This window comes from Neofelis nebulosa, chromosome 6, assembly GCF_028018385.1.
Source record: "Neofelis nebulosa isolate mNeoNeb1 chromosome 6, mNeoNeb1.pri, whole genome shotgun sequence".
NCBI lineage: Eukaryota > Metazoa > Chordata > Mammalia > Carnivora > Felidae > Neofelis > Neofelis nebulosa.
Window position 1 is genome coordinate 95,136,983 of NC_080787.1, and position 25,458 is coordinate 95,162,440.

Here is a 25,458-nt window from a genome sequence, read left to right on the forward strand (position 1 = left end):
CTCTCCACCCTGAGCACGTAAAACCCCATAATCTACAACTGGGTCATTTCATTTGACTGTAAGATAGACTCATTTAGGCTGTGTCTACATAGCGTCAGCGTAAACATTTTTGTCAGCGACCTATTGCTTTGTTTCACAGTATCAGGTCATTATATTTTTTCTCCCTGACTTTGTGGATTAACTACTTGGTTAAGTTTCCTTTAGATCTTGCTTATGTATGAGTCTCTATAGGTGCATATCAGTGTTGCATGAACATTCACATATGCGTACATTATTTCTGTATTAGATCTCTCCTGACTTAGCCACATTAGCTGCATTTAAAATTTCCACATGCTTTTTTTGAATTAGATGTTTGGGAGAGGAAAGTTATTAACTTTAATACTTGATTTATGTATTTACATTTTTCACGACAATTTTCTACAATATTTTCTTTTCACATCTGCTTGGATTCTTTTAGTTTTGAAATTTCTCAGGAAATAATACCCATTATTGAATGCTAAAACTGTTTCTGAAGAGTAGGAAATTTTAAATAAATTCTTATTAGCCCTAAAGATGAAGTCCCTATTTTACAGACAGTTTTAATTATAAAAAATAACTTCTAAAACTTTAAAATGTACAAAGGGCTTTACCAAATAATTTGGGCTTTCTGGATTACTGTGAAGAAAAACATGAAGGAAGGGACACAGTCTGATCCACATGATTCTCTTAGTTGCTTGGGAAAAGAAAAATAGATAATGGCAATTATCAGTTCCTACAATATTTGTTTTATATTGATATATAAATATGATTCTAACTTCCTTCCATTTATTTTATATTAATGCTTACAACACTATCACATTCCCTTCCCATTTATTAAACACACTCTATATGCCAGGCACCGAATGAAGTCTGACAAGTCAGAAATGGTAAGTTATCATCCCTGTCCTCAAAGAGTTTTCAGAGGAACCACCCATGGTAATAATAGATTATGCCAGTGGATGCTGTTAGAGGTACCAAGAAAGAGAAATGAAAAAGTGTTTCCTATGGGAGGCATGAAATCTGTCTAGGGAGTTTGTAGAGAGGTGGACTTTGCTGAGGAGATGATGAAGCGCTGTCAGTGGTCACACAAATGCTAACCTTTTCAGCAATCTTGAAGTGTGTTACGTCTGATTGATACTGCAATTTTTAAAAACGGCAAAAATATTTTTAAGGATTTTAAGAAACCTTGCCTAAAAAGGTGAAACTAAATATTTTCTTTATTTCTCTTTATCTCCTTAGTTAAAACAAAGTAATAAACACACAAGAATACATGGCTCCTATTTAATAGTTTATAGTCCAACTAATAGAAGTAAGAAGATTTTTTAAAAGAAACTCTGCAAACTAATTATGTGAGAGGGAATTAAAAGACTCTCTTGAAGTAATAGTCCAAATAAGTAATGTAAATTCTGTTGTATGTGATATCAAATTACATATTTAGGCTGTTTTATGGATTTCACTATTACTATTAAATTGATTTCTGATTTCTTTCTTAAAATATCAATTTTCTAACCATCTTTTTATTACTCTTTCTGGATTAAAACTTAAGAAAGTTTATTTTAATGTCTCTAATTTACCCTCCTAACATCTTTGTAAAGCTCTTTGCAAACTCAAAATATATTTGCATCTAATTTTAATTGATTGAGCTCAATGGTATTTGGACACATGATTTCTCAAATCAGTATAATTTTTTGGAGGGGTGCCTGGGTGACTCAGTTGGTTAAGTATCCGACTCTTGATCTCAGCTCAGGTCTTGATATCACAGTATTGAGTTCAAGCCCCACCTTGGGCTCCGCACTGGGCATGAGGCCTACTCAAAAAAAAATGGAACTGAACATTAGGATGTTAAGGAGAATGCCATATTTGCAAAAGAATGGCATTTAATCAGGTTTTAAATTCTTACCGGATCAATGATGCTCCCCAATTTACTTTGCAGTTCTTAATTAGTCTTAGAATCATGAATATTTTCTGAATCTCTGATCTTCAAGATCATTTCACCCATTCCCTACATTTTGCAGAAGAAAAAACAGAGGTCTAGATTGTGAAAGGACTTATTCATTCAATCACTTTTTGCCTCCTTTTTATTTAGCTGACCTATTTTTTAAAAATCAATATAATTAAAGTGTGTGCGCTTGGCCCTCAAATAGTTGGTGTTATTTATACTGTTTATATGGTGATTATTCATGTGGCTGCCTTCCCTGTTATCTCAGTTTGATCTGCACTATTTATATCTTGATATTATTCAAGCATCTGCCTTCCCAATCAGTATGCATTCCTTCTAGGTCTTAAATTGCTAACATTTAAGTACCCATTTCCCAATTTTCTTCGCAGTATGCAGTGCATCTGCTTTAAAAGTAATATTTGAATGTGTAACACCATAGTCCTCTCTTTGATTTCAAGGATCTGTTCGTAGAAGGAAAAATCAGCACCTATTTCCCATCCACTGGAAAAAAATATGTTGGAAACAGTAGGAAGTTTGTAAAGTTAAAAGCTTTTTTGTTTTTACAATAAGAAAGCACATTTACATGCCTGAGCACAGCCAATCTTTGTCTAGTGGGACTATGACATTTCTTGCAACTTGATTTTGGTTTACATAATGCCTTCTAACAGATATTCTTTATTCTAGACTGCATCAGCAGCTTCCTTTTTCCAAATGCCCAGTACAAGTTTGAGTTGAATGGAGTATGATAGATGGAGGAGGAGTTATGCAAGATTAGCATTCATACCTTCTATAGTTGAAGAATTGCAGAGTGCTAGAACTTCAAAAAATTCCAGGACATTCTGCAGACAAAATTTTCATTGGCCACATGTTTGTATAGTTTTTAGTTTACTTGAAATATTGACAAAGCTGCTAATTTTTATGTTTGGATGATACTTATTAGAGTAAAGAACATTTTACATGGCTCAAAATACTGGAGGCAGTGAATTCAATACAATAGGAATACCTGTTGCTTTGTGGCTGAGGAGAATCAAAAGCAAGTGGGGAGAGTAGAAGGTATCTGTCAGTATGCAGTAGAGACGGGTCACCACTTTTCTTCTTGGAAAATTCCTGCCTTACACTATGTGCTTCCCACACAATCCTCTTTTGGGGAGCAGTGACCTACTAATTCATTTTTTCATGGTGTATCAATTAGGTCCATATGCACATGTGATTTTCTAGCTGCATATACATATACTAGGATGGCATCCATCAAATTCACACATAATGAGCTTCAGAATGTTATAGTCATACTTCATATGGGTATAAAAGTCTAAGAATCTTTTTCAAAGGGAGTACCATTGAGAAAAAAAGAAAGTTGCTGTGAAAACAACCGGAAATTGAAGATAGAAAGTGAAGATAGTGATTAAAAGATGGGGCCTAGATTGAGGTCTCCTGAGTTCTAATCCAGTATCCATCACTTACTGACTGACTATGTAACTGACCTAAAACAAGATACTCAGGGTGCTGAACCTGCTCCAATGTCTTGCTGAAGCATAACAGAATAGACTCAGTAAAGCAAATTATTTGGCCTAAGAATTAAACTGCCTTAGAGACCATGGAGCATAAAGAAGGAAAACAGTTCTTAGACTTATCAATGTAGATGATTTAAATGTCAGATTTATATTCAGAATTAAAATATAAAAGATTAAGACCATGGAAATACATTAAATACAGAAAATGTATTTAATTATGTATTAATTATGTATTAATCTATGTATTTAAATATGATAATGTTCAATTACATTTTTGATGACTTTCTATTAATGTTTGTAAAATTACAAATATTTGTAAAATATTTACCACAATGCCTGATATACAGTATGCTCTCAATAAATGTTGACTGTTAAAAGCTTTATTCTTTAGAATGAGCTCAAGTTTAAACATGTTTTATACTGATTTACTTTTCTTAAGCTTCAGATTGTAGGAATATACATTATGATGTTTAGAAGTGCTCTGGAATTGAGGGAATACAAATCAAAGACCCAACTTAGTCAGGTTGGGGTTTGGGCCAGGGAAGAATATCTTCCCAGAGAAGATGACTATGCCAAAGGCTGACGATACATTAGGAGAGAAAGATGTATGTGTTAATATTGCAGATGTATGTGTTAATGTGTCTGTGTGTGTGTGTGTGTGTGTGTGTGTGTCTATGTATATCTCTGTATGTGGGTGTATAAGTAGGTAGAAACTAGGTTCCTGGGCAGAGGAACATCACTCGGAAAGAATGGTGGCATTTGATTCTGGTTCACTCAGAGAAAGGCAGGTTGTTCCCACTGGGAAAGTGGGAATGGTAAGAAAGGAGCCTGGAGAGAGAGGCAGAAGGTAGACTATGAAGACCTTTGTAAATGGAACTAAGCTTAAAAAGTAGGCAGTTATTGAAAGATCTTAAGAAATTAAATGACAAGATCAAAGTTGCATTTTAGAAATATTATTCTGGTTGCAGAAGAAAGCCTGATAGGAGCAAGTCTGAAAAATCCAGTGAAGATGCGCTATCACAGTATGGAAGACATAGTATATCTGGACTTAACCAAGCATGTAAGAAGGCATACGTTGATATTCCAGCAGAAGTGATGGGGACCTAGGCACTGTCAGCTAGAATAATTAAGAAGATCATTAGCTAGTATAATAGTAGGAAAAGCCTCCAGTGGGGTATCCATGTGGGTAGGATCTCAGATTTTTGTCTTTAACTCTTTCTTGCTCATCATTTTTATCACTGACTTGGACATAGAAACAAAACTGAATATGACCTAAAGGCAAAGGAAAAAGAAACACATTTCACATTTTGTAGTATTAGTAACTTGCCTTGATGCATTACATGTTGAATAAACTAATATTAATAAAGAGCTGATGATAGGATAAGAATCCAAATAGTCTTGGGGTGCCTGGGTGGCTCAGTGGGTTGAATGTCTGACTCTTGATTTTGTCTCAGGTCATGATCTCATCAGCCCCACATTGGGCTCTGTTCTGACAGTGTGCTGTCTGCTTGGGATTCTCTCTCTCTCTCTTTCTGCCCTTCCCACCTCTTTCTCTCTCAAAATAAATGAACATTAAAAATCATTAAAAAAGGAATCCAAAAAGTCTTAATTGGAAATTTAGACAAACAATAAATAGATGATATGTTTCAGAGACATGTATGAAAAATAAAAGTACGTTAGAAACAATTTTTTAATAAGAAGTTCAAGATAAATAAATCCTATGATATTGTATTCCAAAAAAAGTCTACTATTTATATTGTTTATACTACATTGAGAATTGACAGCCCCATCGTGTTTTGCTTTGCTGTGACCTAATTGGAATATAGTTAAAAAGTGGACCAACATTGAGTTGTGGATACACTGGAGTATTTTCAGAGAAAAATAACTAGAAAAATGAAAGGATCAGAATATTCATGTGATAATCAAAAGATTTGAAAGTTTTAACCTGGAAAAAAGAAAATATAGCCAGAAGAAGGTATCTGTTTTCAAATTCTGGATGATGACCATATGGAAGTTGGGCTTAAATTTATTCTAATCAGAACAAAAGGTTAGAAGGTTCAGGGAAGCAGACGATGGGCGAATATGTAGAAGAATCTGGTGCTAGAGCTCTTCCAGGAAGTAAAAGACAACTTTAAATAGTATCAAGTTTGCCATTCCTGGAGACCCAAATGTAGTAGTAGAAACAATCTAAGTATCCAAAGGATGGATAGACTAGGTGATTTATTGATCATGCCATTCTTAGACTCCTCTTACAATAATAGTACAATTGTAGTGCATCATAAGTATTTTTATAAATGCTTGCAGAATAATTTAATGGTCTTTTTGAGAAATCCATTAAAAACATGCAGTGGTAACAAACTGTATAGGAATTTTATTTCTTTCTCCTCTTCTTTTTCTTCCCCTGCCTAAACTTTTATTACGAACTTTAAAAATATGCAGAAATGTTCAGATGATAGCATACATAGTCATATACTTACAACTTTGATTAAATAATTGTTAAAAAAAATAATTGTTGACATTTTCCATTTTTATTTTTATGACATCCAAACACTTCATCATGAATCTCCTAAGAATAAAGTTTTTTTTCTTACATAACCACCATATCATTATTTTGGCTGAGGAGAAAAAGAAATAAATAATTCCCTAATGCCATTTAATATCCAGGGCATTTTGAAAATAACCTTTCACATTTACAAAGAAGCATGGTGACTTTATCCTTTGGATAAGGATTTGTACAAAATTAAAATGTGGAGACCATGTTTTGTATTTATTTAAATAGAAAATAAGATTATTGTAATGGTTGATGGAACAAACTAGCATATCTTCTGAGAGAATAACAGATGTTATTCATAACATTGATTTTTTTATGAAATTAAACATCTCTAAAACACTGATCTTTACCTACTTTAAGATAAGACCTATTTGAACAGTCTCAGAAGTTAGATGTGATGTTGGTTGGCACATTCATCACATCCTTATGAGTGACACAATCCTCAGTAGTAGTTAAAATAGATCTAAAAGAAAAGATTTGACAGGCTTCAGCAGTTAGCTTAATATAAATCTTTTATTTCAAGTCTTGATCAATATTGTTTTTTTGTGAGTTAGGGACTGTGCTGGGAGAAAGTTTCAGTGTTTGTGAGTTTTGTGTGAGCAAAGGATTCCTTGCCATTTATTCTTTCATATCTACAAAATAAGGTGGACAAATAGACCTGTGGAAACGAAGGCTGTTGTCCTCTGCTTTTCTTCTTCTTTCTTTATCAGGCCTATTATAGAGTGATGAGCACTATTAACTTTTACAATAGGCTTGGAGACAGAACTTGCAGGCATTTTATTGTTTGATATAGAGGTTACATGAGATGTGGTGGCTCTTTCTAAATTAAAAAGAAACAAAAAACAAAACTAAACCAAACAAAAACAAAGCTGTGAGAATGATTATCTTAAGTGATTTTTTTGTTGTCGTTGTTTCAAAAAGCCAAAGGTACGCAATGTATAAGAAAGCAGTGAAGTGTTGCTTATATCCCATAAAGAATAGGGAATTTGAAGATACTGAGAAAATGGGCTTTAGATTCTTGAAAATGTAAAATCAGGTGAATCTTGCCACAAGTCTCAGGAAAGCACATAATTGTACATTAGGAAGATGCTGCTTTAGGATCATAGAGTTCTTCTGTGTTCTTTATTACTCTGGGATGTACTTTGTCCACCAAACATGATTTGTGAACTCCTTAGGGTAGCAATTCTGTCTTCATGTACCACATGCTTATGAAATGCTACATGCAATTCTGACACTTTATAATAAAATGAGTTAAGTCCAGAAGCAAACACTTTTTATAGGAGGTACATAGTAGAAAATGAGTATTATTTTTCTCAGGCTATACAAAGAGAAAAAGCCCTATTCAAAATCATGTGAACAATTACTCTTTTGTAGGTTTATGAACAGGTGGAAAAAATGCTTTGCCTTTCAATTTTTTATTAGCAATTTTTAAAATGAAAAAATAGCTGATTTCTTCCTCAGAGAATCAAATTTATAGGCTCTTATTTTCTACTTCAGAAAGAAAATAGATAAAAATATATATTCTCTCAGTATCCTACCCATCTTCACATCAGCAGATCACAGATAATTGCCTCTTGCTTGGATGAGTAAGGTGTCCTCCCCAGGCTTAGTTTACCATTTCCTTTAGATTTGATCTTCTCTTGCTCCTGAGCCACCTGGCTTCATCAGTAATACCCTGTTTTCTACGTTTTACCTTTCTCTTTCTATTGTTCTCTCCCTATCATATCAACCCGCTGTCTTTCTCATCATAAAAGAAACACATGCATTAACAAACACCCTGAGATTTCACAGTATCCTCCTGTTTTCTGCTACCCCTTAATAATAGTCTGGCTTTATTTTAAAACATGTTTTATTCATTTTTTCAAAAAAATATAACATTAATGCAGGTTCATTCTTAGCAATTTATAACGTACAGACAAGAGAAAAGAAGAAAATTAAAATTAATCAAATGCCTATCATCTGAAATAAACCACACTTATTTTGTTATGCATGATTACATATTATAACTACTTATATAAAGTTTTTGTCATCAAATGACTTCTGTAGAATAATTTAAAATGGCTAGCTACATAGTGTTTTATTAATTAAATGTACCATGATTTATGTAAATAATTCTTCACCATTAGGTATTTAGAACATTTCTAAGCATATTGTTCTTGTTCTTAGGTTCTTATGAACAAAGTGAACATCCTTGCATCTAAATCTCCCATGTTTTTCTTCAGGTTACATTTTTAAAACTTGATAGATTTAAAGAAAGTTACAAGAAGGTTTATATCAATTTATTTTTCTCTTCAACTATGCTTTCTCTCACACACCTTAACAAATGTAATCTGTAAAATTTCTGTTTGTTTTAGTCTTTCGTTTCCTATTTTTGAACATTTTAATATGCCTATTAGTTATTTTCATATGATACTTATAAGTTATCTACTCATTTCTTTGCCAAGTTTTCTGTTGTAGTGCTTTATTGTTAATATTATTTCTATATTGAAGGTACTAACCCTTTGTTTTTTAATATACTATGTTTATATTAGTTAATATACTTACATATATTTTCTTATTTGTATTTCTTTAATTGTGTTTATGTGTTCGATTATGGATTTTTTTTTCAAATATTCAAGTTACATTCAGCAGTATTGCCTTTATTTTAACTACTTGTGCTATCAAAATTAGATAAGGCTTAGCACTTTTATGCAGTTGTTTTTTAAAGTAAAATGTTATTGAAGGATGATCCATATATACCAAAGTGCACAAATCAGAGTAAAGCTTTAATAAATATATATCCGAACACTTAGGTTAAAAAAAAACAAAACAGGGGCGCCTGGGTGGCGCAGTCGGTTAAGCGTCCGACTTCAGCCAGGTCACGATCTCACGGTCCGTGAGTTCGAGCCCCGCGTCGGGCTCTGGGCTGATGGCTCAGAGCCTGGAGCCTGTTTCCAATTCTGTGTCTCCCTCTCTCTCTGTCCCTCCCCCGTTCATGCTCTGTCTCTCTCTGTCCCAAAAAATAAAATAAACGTTGAAAAAAAAAATTTAAAAAAAAACAAAACAGAACATCACCAGCACCTCCAAAGAACATCATGCACCCTCCCTATTCCACCCCATAACTATTTTTTGAAGTTTTGCAAAAATAAAACCATACAGCAGTATTCTTTTGTCTATCTTCTTCCACCCAATATTTTGTTTATGAGATTCATCTTTTATTGTAGCATGCAGTTATTCAATGATGCATGCATTCCATGCTGCTATGAATATTCTTTTATATGGTTTTTGATGAACATGCATGCACCTTTGTGTTGGGTATATACCCTGAAGTAAAATTTTGGTCACAGGTCCTGTGTATTTTCAATGTTAGAAGGCTCTGATGCTCAATTTTCAAAGTCAGTTGTACCAACTTCTAGAGAGACCAGCAATGTATGGGAGGTCTACTTGCTCCACACTCTCAACTACAGTTGATGCTACTTGTCTTTTCCATTTTAATCATTTGAGTCAATGTAAAATTATTTTGAACTGTAATTTTAATTTTTATTGTCCAGATTATTATGAAGTTGAACTCTTTTTTGTGTGTTTATTGTCCTTTTTAATATTTTTGGAGGAAGTGCTTGTTCAAGTTCTGTACCCATACTTCTATTGATTTGACTGCCGTTTTCCTTTTATGAATATTTTAAAGAGATGAATTCTCTGTTTTACACACACACACACACACACACACACACACACACATGCACACATCCTCCGAATTTTTTCTTGTACTGGGAAGTTCTTAATTTTAATGTAGTCTAATTATGTCATATTTTTTACCTTTTGGTTATTGCTTTTTTTTTAAGAAATCTTCTCTTAGTCTGTTTTTCTTTTAACAACAGTATTGTTTAACTTTCACATTTAGTCATGTGATTCAAATGACTTTTTTAAGTGTGATTATCAAACTGAGCCAGACATACTTACTAAAAATACAACTCTTTTGCACTATGCACTGATGCACTATATAGAATCATCACTTATATGTCAACAGCTATACAGGTGAAAGTCTGTTTATGGATTCTATGTTCTATTCTATTTATCTAGTAGTCTATCTTTATACTAATACAAAAATTGAGTAATTTATAATTGAATTATTACAATTCTTGAAATACAGTAGTGCAAGTCCTCCAGTTTTTGTTTCTCTTAAGAGTGCTTTACTATTTTAGGCCCTTTGCATTCCCACATGTATTTTAGTCTTATTGTGATTTTGATTGGGATTGTACTAAACTATAGATAAATTTGTGGATAATTAATGCCTTTAAAATCTTGAGGTTTTTTTTTTTTTTTTTTAAGTTTATTTATTTATTTATTTATTTTGAGAGAGGGAGAGGGTGTGCACAGGCAGAGAGAGAAGGAGATAGAGAATCCCAAGCAGGCTCCGCACCGTGCAGAGCCGGATGCAGGGCTCAAACTGACGAACTGTGAGATCATGACCTGAGCTGAAATTGAGAGTAAGATGCTTACTGACTGAGTCACGCAGGTGCCCCACTGAGTTCTTTATTTCATAAATTTAATATATCCCTGTGTTTAGTTAGTTCCTATTTTCTCTTAATAACATTTTATAGCTTTTACCACAATATTTTGCATATCCTTTATTATTGAAAATGATTCTTTATAATTATTTTTTCCTTTTGGTTTGTTGTAGATATGTAAAAATATCATTTATTTTTATACACTGATCTTATGTCCAATGACATCTTGCTAAATTCATTCTTTTTTTTTTTATTTTTTTTTAATGTTTTTTTTTTTTTTATTTTTTATTTTTGGGACAGACAGAGACAGAGCATGAACGGGGGAGGGGCAGAGAGAGAGGGAGACACAGAATCGGAAACAGGCTCCAGGCTCCGAGCCATCAGCCCAGAGCCCGACGCGGGGCTCGAACTCACGGACCGCGAGATCGTGACCTGGCTGAAGTCGGACGCTTAACCGACTGCGCCACCCAGGCGCCCCAGCTAAATTCATTCTTTTAATCATAATAATTATCTGCATTCTTTTTCTTCTTTTTTTTTCTTAAAAAAATTTTTTTTAATGTTTATTTACTTTTGAGACAGACAGAGAGTGTGAGTGGGGAGGGGCAGAGAGAAAGGGAGACAGAATCCAGAGCAGCCTCCAGCTTCGGAGCAAACTGTCAGCACAGAGCCTCATGCGGGGCTTGAACTCACAAACTGCAAGACCATGACCTGAGCCGAAGTCGGATGCTTAACCAACTGAGCCACCCAGGCGCCCCTATCTGTATTATTTTTCTGTATACACAATCATTTCACCTGAAAGGAACCATAATTTAATTTCTTCCTTTTCAAACCTTATATTTTTTATTTTTAATTTTTTTTTAGTTTCATTACTAGTTAATTGAACTAAATAGGACTTTCATTTCAATGCTGAATAAAAGTGGTCATAGTGAGCACCCTTATTTCATTACCAGTCTTATGGGGAAATATTTCAAAATTATACCAGTAAGTCTGATGTATGATGTAGGTTATTTATAGATACACCATACTTGCTCAAAAGGTCTCTTCTATTTCTAAATTGCTTAGAGTATCTAATCATGCATTGAAGTTGAAATTTATCAATGATATTGTTATGACTATTAAAGGATTGTTCAGTTTTCTCTATTTTATGTTAATATTTTAAATACATAGAATTATTTTCAAATGTTAAGCACATCTTGAATTCCTAAAATAAAGCCCACTTGTTTTTTTGTTTTTTTTTTTTCTCTTTAGGTTTTTATGCAAATTCCAATTAGCTAACATACAGTGCAGTATTAGTTTCAGGTGCACAATATAGTGTGATTCAACACTTCCACACAATATTTGTGTTCACCACAACATGTGCACTCCTTAATCCTCATCATCTATTTCACCCATCCCCTCACCCACCTTCCCTCTGGTAACCATAAATTTGTTTTCTGTAGTTAAGACTCTTATTTCTTCATTTGTGTCTCTCTCTCTTTGTTCATTTGTTTTGTTTCTTGAGTTTCACATATGAATGAAATCATATGGTATTTGTCTTTCTCTGGCTGACTTATTTCACTTAGCCTAATACTCTCTAGCTCCATCCATGTCATTGCAATGGCAAGATTTCATTCTTTTTTATGGCTGAGTAATATTCCATTGCATACATATACCACATCTTTATCCATTCATCAGTCAGTGGACACTTGGACTGTTTCCATACTTTGGCTGCTGTAGATAATGTTTCCATAAATGTCAGGGTGCATGTATCCCTTTGAGTGAATATTTTTGTTTTCTTTGGGTAAATATCTAGTAGTGCAATTGCTGGATCATAGGGTAGTTCTATTTTTAACTTTTAGAGGAACCTTCATACCCACTTGGTTTGGATGTATGATTATCTTATATATTGCTAGATTCAATTTAGCGTATTTTATTTAAGATTTGTACATCAATATGTTCCTTAAGAGATGGTGTGTAATTTTTTGTATAATTTCTATCTTCTTATTCTTGATTAGGCTTGTTAAGATTTTATACATTTTAATAATATTTCAAATAACCAAATTTTGTCTTCGTGTGTGTGTAGTTTATTGTGTGTGTGTGTATATATATATATATATATATACACATATTTATATATATGTGTGTGTATATATATACATATTTATATATATGTGTGTGTATATATATATACATATTTATATATATGTGTGTATATATATATACATATCTATATATATGTGTGTATATATATATATATATATATATATATATATTATTTATTTAATTCTGCTCTAATCTTTATATTTTTTCTTCTGTTTCCTTTGGATTTGATTTGTTTGGCTTTTTTTCTAGATATTTAAGATGGAATCTCAGATCATTGATTTTTAATCTTTTGAATTTTCTTTTAAGAATGTACTTAGTTGTATTAGGCAAATTTTGAATGCCAAATTTTCAGTTTTATTTTGTTTCCAGGATTTGGTAATTTCCATTTTTATTTCATTCTTGACCAATAGATTACTTAGGCATATATTCTTTAATTCTTGAACTTGGGATTTCTAAGTTATCTTTTTGTTATTTATTTCTAGTTTAATATCACTGTGGTGAGGGAACATGCTCTGAATTATTTCAGTACTTTTAAGTGTGTTGAGATTTAGTATATGACCCAGCTTATGATCAATTTTGGTAAATATACATTTGAAAAGAAAAAATATTTTGTCATTTTGAGGTACTGTGTTTCATCTTTGTTAATTAAGTCAAATATATTTAGATTGTCTAAATTTTAAATAATTTTTTTGTCTGCTTACTCTGTCAGTAACTAACTGCTAACACTACTGAGAGTGGTGTTTTAATGTTTCCCACTATGATCTATAACTCCTTCTTCTTTTGTCAATATTTTTTATTAGATGTGTATCGAGTCTGATTTATATCATTCCAGTGTATTGACCTCTTTATCATCATTATGATATGCACTCTGTATCTCTATTCTCTTCTTGTCTTCAAGTCTACTTTATGTAACATTAGATAGCTTCACCAGCTTTTATTTGGCTAATGTGGTTTTAGAACCTATCTTTGCCCATCTTTTTCTTTATTTTTCACTGTTTCTCTTGCAGGTAGCTTATAGTTTTGTGCCTTTTTACCCTGTTAGATAATCTTAAACTTCAAAATGTGAATCTACTCCATTTACCTTTAATGCAATTACAGATGCATTCGTTTTAGATCTACCACTTATACCATCTTGTTAATTTTTTGGTGTTTTTCTCTCCATTTATTTTACTTATGTTTTCTTATTCTTTTTGGACAAATAAAATATTTTTATTATGTGACTTTTAATCTATTAAAGTTTTGATCATATACTAGTTCATTATATTAGTCTCTATCTTAAGAAATTTAAATATGCATTATTGATTTACTATAATCGAAAATAATTATCTTTACCTTTCTCTCAATATTGCTAGAACATTTACATTCTTTAATTTTATTTATTTTTTTCTCAACTTTATGTTATTATCATGCACTTTAATTTAAATACATTACAAACTTCATAGGATATTACTATTCTTGCTTGTTTAGTTAAAATTCATTAATAATCACCCACATATTTCCCCTTCTTTTATATTTCATATGTTTTAGAAATTTGGTGGGTCCCTGTGGGATCATTTTTTATTCTGCTTAAAGAACTCATTTATTTAATACCTGTTGTAGTGAAGGTTTGTTGGTGATAAATTCTCTCAATTTTGTTATTTTCATTGTTATCAAACACCATTCTGTCTCTTCTGTAAATATAATGAAATAAAAATGAATCTATATGCTTTAATAAGTATTTTTATTTCTAACTGCATTTATTGAAATTCCCAGAATAGTAGTAAAAGTCAATAATGTACACATTCTTATCTTTTTCCTGACATTACCAGGACTTCCTTTCTATTTTACACTTAAATATAGCATTTACTATTAATATGTGATTTTTTTTTCTTAATAAACCTTCATTGTGACTCCATTATTTTTCTAAAAATATTTTCCCTTTTATTAATCAAGAATAATTAGTGATATCTATCAGTAATGTCCTTATACCTAATCACCTAATCACCTAATATGGTGATTATACTTTTCTTTTTTGACCAATTACTGTGTTAGATGTTATTAAACTTTCCAAAATTTTAAACAGAATTATAAAAGCTCCCTTTTTTTCCTACATAAGTTTGAGGAACCCACCAAATACGTTTTAAAAAGTAACTCTTTACTAGATTCTTTTACCCTACCTGCCCATCCTTGCCCTCCACACATAAGAAGTAGTGATATCTCTCTCTCTCTCTCTATTTTTTGAGTACATGGCTGGAAGGTGTTATAGAAGATATTGTGCCTGGAAAGCTTGTATGATCTGGGTGTTTTTTATTTTTATATGCAAAATTTTAAATTCTGGCTTTGGATCAATAAAAATTATTTATTTTATTTAATTAAGATGAAAATGGGTTGTCCTAAGGGATTACAAAGATTTATTTAAATATTCAAACCACTAACAAATATATAAACTTACATTTGAATTATTTATTTTGAAGAGAGATAAAGGATGGGGACATTTTAACCCACTGGTCATCAAATATTGACCATTTTTGTATTTTTCTTTTGTATGTATATCACATAGAAACTATAATTTGAACTGAGAAAGTAGAAGATTTAGTTTTTCATTTTATTGTGACATTAAGAAACAACTTTAGGTTTGCATTTCTATAATTGACTCTTTATTCCTAATTAATTTTAAGAAGTATCTTACAATTGCTCTATTATTTTTCTGTTCCATATGTAGGATTTTACAGTTCTAATTACATATTATATTAAAGTCAGTATGTCTCACCTTTTAGGAATTTTAGTGTATTTTACCTGAATGAAATTTTGAAGTTTTTGTAGTGGAATAAGTTTGTATTGGAACTAGTTTGTAGTGGAATAAGTAAGGGCTTTTAATTTTTTCATGAACATATTGTAATGTTAGCTCTATAACTTCATAGTTATATGATCTTTGGCCAAAAGAGTTCTTTCCTAAAATAATACTGCTTGGGATTACTTTGAAGATTCAATGGAACCTTAATCACTAATAGAGTGCTTACTTTATGGCAACCACAATGTAAGTGTTTTGTTATGAGATAGCATTTAATTTTTATAACAACTCTATGCAGTAGTGTTAATTATAATCCTTTTTTTTTTAGATATGAAGAAATTTAGACTGAGGATTTAAGCAACTACCCAAATTTAAATGGACAGCAAATGGCAGAACCAGAATATGAACCCATTTTGGCTTCAGAATTTAGGCACATACCATTATTCTCCTCCATATATATGAGATATCTGATTTGGTTCTTGACACCCATTAGGCATGTAAATACTTATTGTCCTTCTGCTTAGCATAAGTCTCCAAAGATTTTAAATATACTAAAAGCACTATTTCATAATAAGTTGACTGCTCTGATAATTATACCATCAATTTAGCTGAAAGAATAAGAGAAATATTTCAAACTAGTATGGTGTCAAGTAACAAATTTTCCAATTCTTCCTGACTATAAATTTGTCTGAGCACTGTGGTATTTTCTTGAGTCCTAATTTCTCATATTTAGAGGAATTGTTACCATACCATGTCTTCTTATGAATTTAAAATAGGAAGTTTGCTGATAGTATAGTCACCTGACATTCATACGTCAGAAGACTTTTGATGAGCTATGAATTGCAAGGCGTGGAAATGGCTTATCCAAGGGAGTTTAATTTGTGAACGCCTATGCTGAGAGCAAATGGCATAAATTTTGAAAGGAAGAGAGATAAATGCTTTCTATTGCTTAAGTAGTACTACTTTCCCAAGGACAGAGGTTGGACAGTGTCAAATATCAGATGCTCCCCCTTTCATTCCATTTACCAAAGTAACAATAAGGAAGAGATTCTGTTGGAGGCAAGGTTCCCATAGGTCACTCAGAACTGAATAGAGATGATATCAGTAAGAAGCAAGGCTGGGACAAGAATGAGGGAAGTGGACTAAGATATAACAGGTGAAAGGTAACAAATGGAAAGGACATGTTTTTGAATTGTATTCTACATTTTATGGGCTAAATTATATACTTCCATGATATTCACCAATTAAGGGATTTTACTCTGTTTTGGAGATTTATCTTTCACAAATGTCCAAGTATCTTCTAAAAAAGACTTATAGTAAAACAAATACAGAAATGACGCTTTTTTCTCTTTTCTTGCAAGTAAGATGCTAGAATTTGCAAGTTAGTTTGTATTTGGGGCTTTTAACACAATAAGTGCCATAGAAATTATGCTAAAGTTTTCTGATTTCTCAGATAATGGAGACAAATTTAATATAACTTTCCTGGTGCTTAACTTCATAGCTTTATATCAATATAGAGGATTGATTATTCTGGAACTGTGTGCAAAATTTTGAGGGATAATACTCAATACTTAAGGCAAGATCTATATCTAGGCCCTAAAAGAAGGAATTACCAGAAGAAAAAAGGCAAAGTCATTTTTAAGCTGTGTTAAATAATGATGGCAATAGCAAAGAAATTTTTACAGTGTGGATTTATCTAAAAGGGCACATCCCAAATATTCAAGTTCATAAAAAAGTAAGCACAAACTCCATGTACTTAAGCAAATAACATGTGTGCTTTATCACCCATAAATGCATATATACATAAAATTACAGAAAATGTTACACATTTTCTCCCTTTTGTAAAACTGCATGATTATTCTTTTCTCCAGGTGGTATTTTTGAATATGTGGAATCTGGCCCAATGGGAGCTGAGGAACTTGCGTTCAGATTTGCTGTGAACACAATCAACAGAAACAGAACGTTGTTGCCCAATACCACCCTAACTTATGACACCCAGAAGATAAACCTCTATGACAGTTTTGAAGCATCCAAGAAAGGTAATTGACAAATATTTAACATTGTATTTTCTGGAATTCAATTCTAAAGGTATTCTTAAGAGATTTCTTAATTCCAAATATAATTAATAAGTCATTAGGCATATTTTCATGCAATGTTTCTTTCCAAACTGCACATAAATTTTATCAAAGAAGGTAAGGTGTTATGATTACCTATTATGACAAAATCATTTATAACATAAACTCAGTTAGGTCTATGATTGTTGTAAATTGTTCCTCCGCAATAATCCTTTTCTTACTAAACAATTCCTATTTTTAAGAACCCACTAAATAAAACTATACAGCAGTGGATTTTACCTAGTTTTGGAATCCATTATTACATTTTTATTGTGTTTTCTGTCATTTCCAAGAAGTACATTATCACTATTGTCTCAATTTACTGACTACCTTGAAAGTTCTGTAGTTCCAAGTTACTACATAATGTCAGCCCAATCTTAAAACTTTATTGGAAAATTTTCAAAAGCCTTTCATTTATGTGTACTTCATGCCCATTTTTAAAACTATTGGGTATTTCTTCTTATAACTGAAAATAAATGGCTAATGATATGAAAATTGAATTATAGGAAGATATAATTAGAATACTTTATAAATTTTGTTATTTCTTTTATTTTGTTGTCAAACTGTTTTTTTAGTGATAAGAACAGAAAAATAACTTTGTGGAATATGAGTTTAACATTTAGAAAGTCAGGAAGGTAATAGTGAAACTATTATCAAGGCATTATTTTAACCAAACAATAACTTTGGTAGTAAATGTGTTTTGAGAGATGTTTCCATTGTCTTACTTGTCTAAGTGGGTGATATTTTCTTTTGCATAGTTAGCATTCATCTAATAGGAATTAAATTTCATAATATAGATTTTTCACAAAGGAATGGGATTATAAAGCAGTTGTTCTAAATTTATATTTTTAAAAACAACATTACCTTTCTGTAATTCTAGTATTGTTTTATTAGCTACCTAACATTGAAAGAAATGTACATAGTTATTTATAATTCTAAGTTGGTCCAGATTTCTTCTAATTTCATTAATATTAATGGCAACTGATAAGGTACAATATTCCTTGAGATGAAAGTATCTTTTTTATCCCCCAGCTAACTAGTGTTTATCAAAGCCTAAATTCTGCCTGCCCTTTGAATTCATATCTTTGAGAATACAAATAAGTTTCCACATTTCAGAACCATGTCAGGGTGATGAAAGGTTTTAAAGGCTGGAAAAAAAGGGTAAAGGTTATTGTGAAGTATTACATTTGTCATCATAATTGCAAAATAAGTCATTAACTGCAAGACAAGTGCGTTTGATTAGTGACATAGTTCAGGATTATTTCCATTAGGAAGAAGAAGCTCTGTCTCAAATGAAATCATTTAGACCAAAGGATATGGAATATGAGTGAAGTATAAAAAAATATCAATACATTTCTTAATGGTGAATTCAAAGGAGCAATGTAAAACAAAAACAGTGTAGTGTGTTCTGACAGCAAACAGGTTACTATCTTGGGAATTATGAGGTGCTCAACTCATTTGGTGTCAAAATACTAAAAAGCGTTTATGAAATGAAAATCCATTGGGAATAAAATTCATTAATTGACTTTGTCTGAAACTGGGGAAAACTCAAATAAGCATAATTAAGTAACTTTGTGATATGTTGAGAGGGTAAATGTCATGGTTTGGGTCTTACCTTCTGAAGCTCTTGCTTACTGAGCTATTACTGATTGGGAGGCATAGCAATATGTGAAAGGGTAATATAAGAGAGAGATCTGGTATAATATCTGAACCTATGGTAGCTCAGTAAATATATATGAATATAAAATAATATATATTATATTAATATATAATATATTATAAAATAATTTAAATAATTTGGACATTTAAATTTTTTAAATTATTTTTCCAAAGCAAGCAAATGATAAGAAATTAGATGTTTAAATTTCAACATTTTCTCTGTTATATGCTCTTATACTTTTCATAAGTGATACTGTTTTGCTGAGCAAATAACTACATTGATGTATTAGATCTTGAATTATTATTTGAATCATACATCACTTTTAAGTGATTCCTCTGATAGCTGAAGACTATTTCATATTTGAAACACATTTCAGAACATTCTGTATAAACCACTGTAATGTTTTCAACTTTTTTTTCACCTGTGTTCTGTCAAAAACCTGGTAAAGGAAGATCTTTTATTCTCAACATATATGAATTAAAATCCAAGTTCATGAAAAATGTCAGTTCCAACATGACTACTGATTCAGAATTCCAATCACTATTTAAAAAGTAAGAACCTACATATTCAAAAAATGTACTTAGATCATACTGAATTTTTGAAGAAAATGTTTAAAAGTGAATTTTTTTAACTATGTTAATAGGGATATTACTTACTAATATCCCTAAGCTTAAGAATCATTCCATCACATTGTGTTTTATGCCGTGAAATCTCTGAAGGAAATTTTGCTTCAGTAGAATTAAAATTCAATATAATTTTAACCTATTTTGGAGAGATTCAGTCTGAACACATAATTAATGCCTAAATCCCAATAATACTTCTCCTTAGTCCTGTTTAAATATTTGCAGGGATGGGTAAACCAATGCCCCTTGGAACAGATTTCCACTTTTTGACATTTATTACTTCCCTTTAATTTTTTTTAATTTAAATTATGTCAAAATTTGTGATGAACTTCTAACCATTTGCCCTATTCTTCCTTTCTAATCAAATGAAACAAACTTAAGCCTCTTTCACAGGCCAGATCTACAAATATTTAAAGATGATTTTCATGTTTCCAATAGTTATTTACTTTCTAGGCCCAAACTCCCTAGTTGCTTTGAGGGACCTTATAGAATTTGAAGTCCTATCATAGTCTATTCTAATCTGAATAGCTTCTAAGTTGTTTATGCCTTTCTTAATTACTGTATTTATTATTGATGTGAATAAAATATTCTGTGAGTGAATACAAACCTCAAAAATTAACTTAGAACAATATAAAAGACTCACAGTATACAAAAGTCAAGTAAAAAAAATGATTAAGTATTTAATAATTTTCTCGATGAGATTAAGTTATATGAAATCATCCTTGATAAGCGATATCAGGTTTTAAAGGGGTATCTGTAATGCTTAGCTTGATCTGTATCATCAGATATGTGCAAATACTTAGCTCTGTGTTGCCCTAGCTTTTCAGATGGGGCGGAACAACCAAATGGCTTCTGATTAAGAATTTAAGATGGTGGAGGATGGTCAGTGAATTTGGGAAGGAACACTATTTCCCCAACTTCCTGATATAAACTATTTTTGCAGGGTGAACACTTCCCTTCCTTCTTAAATTCTAGAATATTCTTCCTCTTTCCCCCTTTTGGCATTATTTGTAGAATCATTTGAACATTGAGTTGCAGATGCCTGGAAGATTTCCCTTCTGACAAACTGAACATGTTTGCAGTCAGAAAAAAATATGAAAATTAGCTAAATGGAGATGTTATTTATAAGGAAAACAAAATCTTTCTTCAGGATAAACCTTCAGGTTCACAACACTAATGTGATAATGTTGGCACACTGGCATCTCTCCTCGTTATTGACAGACTTCTCTCTCTCCTCAGCCTGTGATCAGCTCTCTCTTGGGGTGGCTGCCATCTTCGGGCCTTCACACAGCTCATCAGCAAATGCTGTGCAGTCCATCTGCAATGCCCTGGGGGTTCCCCACATACAGACCCGCTGGAAGCACCAGGTGTCAGACAACAAAGATTCCTTCTATGTCAGTCTTTACCCAGACTTCTCTTCACTCAGCCGCGCCATTTTGGACTTGGTGCAATTCTTCAAGTGGAAAACTGTCACAGTTGTATATGATGACAGCACTGGTAAGAAAAATCAGTAGCCTTCAGGGCTATGCTTTAAATACACATAATATTCTGAAACTTATTCAAAATTCTTACTATATTCCTGGTTTGATTTTTAATTAAGGAAAGAGTTGGAAAGACATTTGGAATCAAACATCCACACCAATTCAACACATCCAAAAAACAGTTAAATCACATACTTTCTCTCTGTATTTGTAAAATAAGCACTTTTATTTTTCCGTGGGGGGACCAGGTAACATGAACTATAATATTGGATGAAGGAAAGAGATAGTGTGGAAATTAATATTGAAATACTTATTGAAAGTATTCTTCTGCCAGGTTCAGGATAGTTTTCCAAAGTAAAGTCTTATGACTGGCTATTAATGAAACTTATCAAGAAATTCAGGATTTTGCCTTAACATTTTCTCTAGCTGTTATGTGCAAAAACTGTGTATGAAAGGTAGTAACTTTATACCTGGGTAGCATGTTAAAGTTTAAAACGTTTTTTTTTCTCATATTTGAAACAATATTATAACCACTGAAATACTCAGAGTGTTTGGACTTATTTATGTGTAGACACATTTTAGGGACTTGGATAATATAATTTACTAAGTGGTATTTATTTCAGTGTCTTCTATGAATATTTTAATGAATGTTTGCTTCTAGAAGTTGTCTGTGCTTTCCTGTTTTAATGTATGTTATTATTTTTATAAATGAGTAGTTGTTTTAAAGTAGCAATTAAAAATACATCTCATAGGTAAATATATGAAAGTAAACATTAAAAATAAAGTCTTTATTTTCCTTAGCAGTTATATTGGTAGAAGTTCATACTATTTTGGCTATTATTTAGTGATAAGAGTTTTACATTGAGATGCTTATCAATGGTGTAAATAATGATCCTTAAAGTAGACCGTAAAAATAATGTTGTATTCTGAGACATTTCATTATACCTTTAAGCTTACACAAAAATTGGAATTCATTTGAATTTTAATTCTTCCGAAGTACTCCAGCAGCATACTGTGTTCATGCATGCAATATTTAGAACTATATGCAGGAACCCATCCCTTTGCCAATAGAATGAACTGTCTACAAATAGATGTCAGAGCTCTCCTAGGAGAACAGGGAAAAGGAAACCATAGGGTTGGGAAAACAATGAAAGTACTTTGAAAAACATTTTCATTAGGCTAAGAAAGAGCGAGTCTCAATACACATCAATAGAGTAATTTCATTTTTCTGCTTTTAAAAAGTGAAATGTTTATACATAGTTTTAACTTAGAAATACCTCAACAAAGACCTTCAAAAAAATAACTTAGTAAGTACCTTTGATGTGTCTTTTAACTCAAATTAGACTTATTAAGTTTGTTGTCTGATGTTTTACTCCCAAATCATTACTTTTCTGTCATTGGTAAAGTTCTATATATCATGTTATAAATGGTAGATTCTATGTGAATGGTTTTTCTGAGTTGTATAATGTAAGGGTACAGGGCATCCTCAGTTACAAATTTGTCCACATATGTTTATGAATTGTTGTATACAGAAATATATAAATATGAGTACACATGCATTATGAATCCATGGATTATTTACTTCTCCATTCCCTCTGATATAATTCAAGTGAATGATGTGCAAATATCATGTACCTTCATAGATGCATGCACACACACATGGTATATACACACACATATACAGATGCATATAGGTGTATGTTATGCATGTGATATTTGTATTTATGTCTTATTATCTTAAAACTCCTAAGGGTGTAAAGGATATTAGAAAGTTCAAAATGCTTATGGACATAACACCTTCTTCACTATTCTGCTTGATGTATATGTGTGTATCGTAACATTTTTATTCCACGTATGTACTTCTTGAGGGATTCACTAAAAAGATAATGGGATTTGTGATCAAGATCAAACAACAATTTGATAAAGTAAAGCTTCATATGTAACTGATCTTTTGGTTTAAATAATATTCTAAACATTTATATCATTGAAGCAAATTTAAATAGGGAAATAAATGTAATTAGTTAATTCAGTGTACATACCTTTAATGGAGACTTGATCTCAGAGTATATGTATTAAAATAATTGTTACTATTTAAAAGAAGCTTTGGCATACTCCTCACTTGAAAGTGAAATAGATACTTGGAGATTCTAAAATCTGATTATTTAAATATTAATACTCAATCACTACAGAATTATTTGTAGAGTATTAAAATATTCTGAGAAGAATAAAAGCTTATAATTGCTCTATTTTTGCAGTATTCAATTTTAAAAATATTGATCAGTCACCTACTACATGCCAAGAACCATTGCAAGTGTGTTTATGCCAATAAAAGAAAAAAAGTCCTGGCCCTGATTGAGCTTCTAGTTCCTACATAGGGATATGTGATTGTCCATGTTTTTACCGTATTTTTAATGAGCTAATTACATTTGCAACTGGACACTTGTAGTCCCTTTTAATTTAACACTTTCGAGAATGTGGCTGTGTTTGATATTTTTATAGGACAGAACTGACTCTAAGATTCCCTTTGAAATGTATTCATAAATACATGGAAATAGATTTTTTTTGTCTTTGCAGGTATGTTTAAAAGTCTCAAGGTGGTATTTTAATGACATAATTCAGTAGAGAGGATTTGTAAACTGCCCAAGTGAACAAGATGTCTATTTGATCATGTGCAATGCAATCTGATTATAGCAAGGACTGTGAACTGAAATGGGAAAAAATCCACCTCATACTCAGCAAGATAAACATTATTGACTCCATTATGGATTTATGTATCTGCTGTTTACTGCAGGACACATTGTGCCATTTTATTTACATTTCCTTTTTCCCTTTCCAGATTTATTTATTATGTATGCTAGTCCTCCCATTTATATTCATTTCTATTTTGTTGTGTTGTCCAGTTTGATACATGATAATTATACTTCCATCCAGTCTTTGTTCCCACCCCCAAAACAGATGGGATGATAAATGAAATATAGTGCTGGAGTAGGAGAAATTCTTAGAATGATGTTAACAGGAGCTGTTTTATTTTTTATGATAATTAGCATTTGTTGTTGTCGTGGATGAATGCTTTTAAACACCCTGAAAGTCTGTTATAGCTCTGAATGATGTCCAAAAATGATGGAGAAGAATTGGCTTCAGAAACAAAGCTGTGTTTCTGTCAGTCATTTTGGAACATATGATTCACTTTAAATATAAACTAAAAATAAGTTGGATAGCTGTCAGCTCGTAAGCAATTCCAGGATAAGTTCTGAATATTTGCTTTAAAATTCCTGTGTTTCATCTTTGTTTATAGACCAGCAGTCCATTAACAAAGAACTCTGGACTGGTAAACAGAAGCCTGGGATTCTATTCCCAGTTTTGCTACTAAATGACTGGTACAACTTTGGAAATTAGGAGAATAGAAGGAAAATAACTACAGAAAGGAGCTATAATGCACTAGGCATTGTTGTAGTTGCTGTTATATAAACTATTCCACTTAATTGTCAAAACAATTCTATGAGTCCCAAAGGAAGTAGGTTATCATCCACCATCCCTGCTTCCTTCAGTGAGTGACTGACTGGCTCTTCTGCCTACCAGCAGCCATTAAACTTCTTTCAGGTTGCCCAAACTACTATTCTGTTCACCTGGAAAGCTCTCATTCTGGTCCCCACTCCTCCAATCCACTAAATGCACACACATGTGCATGTGTGCATTTGCACATACATGTTCATATATACCATTCATATGTACCATCTGGCTTAGATGTTACAAAGAAAATCTACCCCAACCCTGGGTCCCAAGGCTGCAATAGGTTTCCTCCAACACATCTCAGCCCTTGGTTATCCCTTGACCCTCACCCATGGGAGCTATAATCACATTATGAATGACATTTCTTGACTGTGTTTTCTACTGGATCAAATATATGTCTGAGCAGAATGAGCCCTAAGGCTACTAACTATTCTGTCATTAGCACCTAGGTATTACCTGGATCATGGATGTACCTTAATAAGTATTTAAGGAATGAATGCTTAAAGAGGTGTTATTATATCTGTTGCTTAGACAATGAATCTCAAATGGATTAAGTAATCTTCCCAAGGTCAGTTTAGGTTAGGTCACTTTTAAGTACTTGTATTGAATAAATAGATTCAACATTTTTCAGGAATCATATATAGATATGATTTCTTCTATCATTTAAAAACTTTTGTAAGAAAGCTAGCATGAATTGTACTTGTATTCTATT

At 32.0% G+C, this 25,458-nt stretch overlaps 1 protein-coding gene across 5 annotated transcripts in view; it reads left to right on the forward strand.

Annotated features, from left to right (window-relative positions):
• The window catches only part of GRIK2 (glutamate ionotropic receptor kainate type subunit 2), a 659,820-nt gene that overhangs the window by 231,515 nt on the left and 402,847 nt on the right, over positions 1-25,458 (forward strand). For all 5 annotated transcript variants that reach the window (XM_058734822.1, XM_058734821.1, XM_058734824.1 and 2 more), the window contains exons 3-4: positions 17,230-17,397; positions 20,995-21,252. In XM_058734822.1, coding sequence (XP_058590805.1) covers positions 17,230-17,397; positions 20,995-21,252 — 426 coding nt within the window. The remainder of the gene's footprint in view (positions 1-17,229; positions 17,398-20,994; positions 21,253-25,458) is intronic.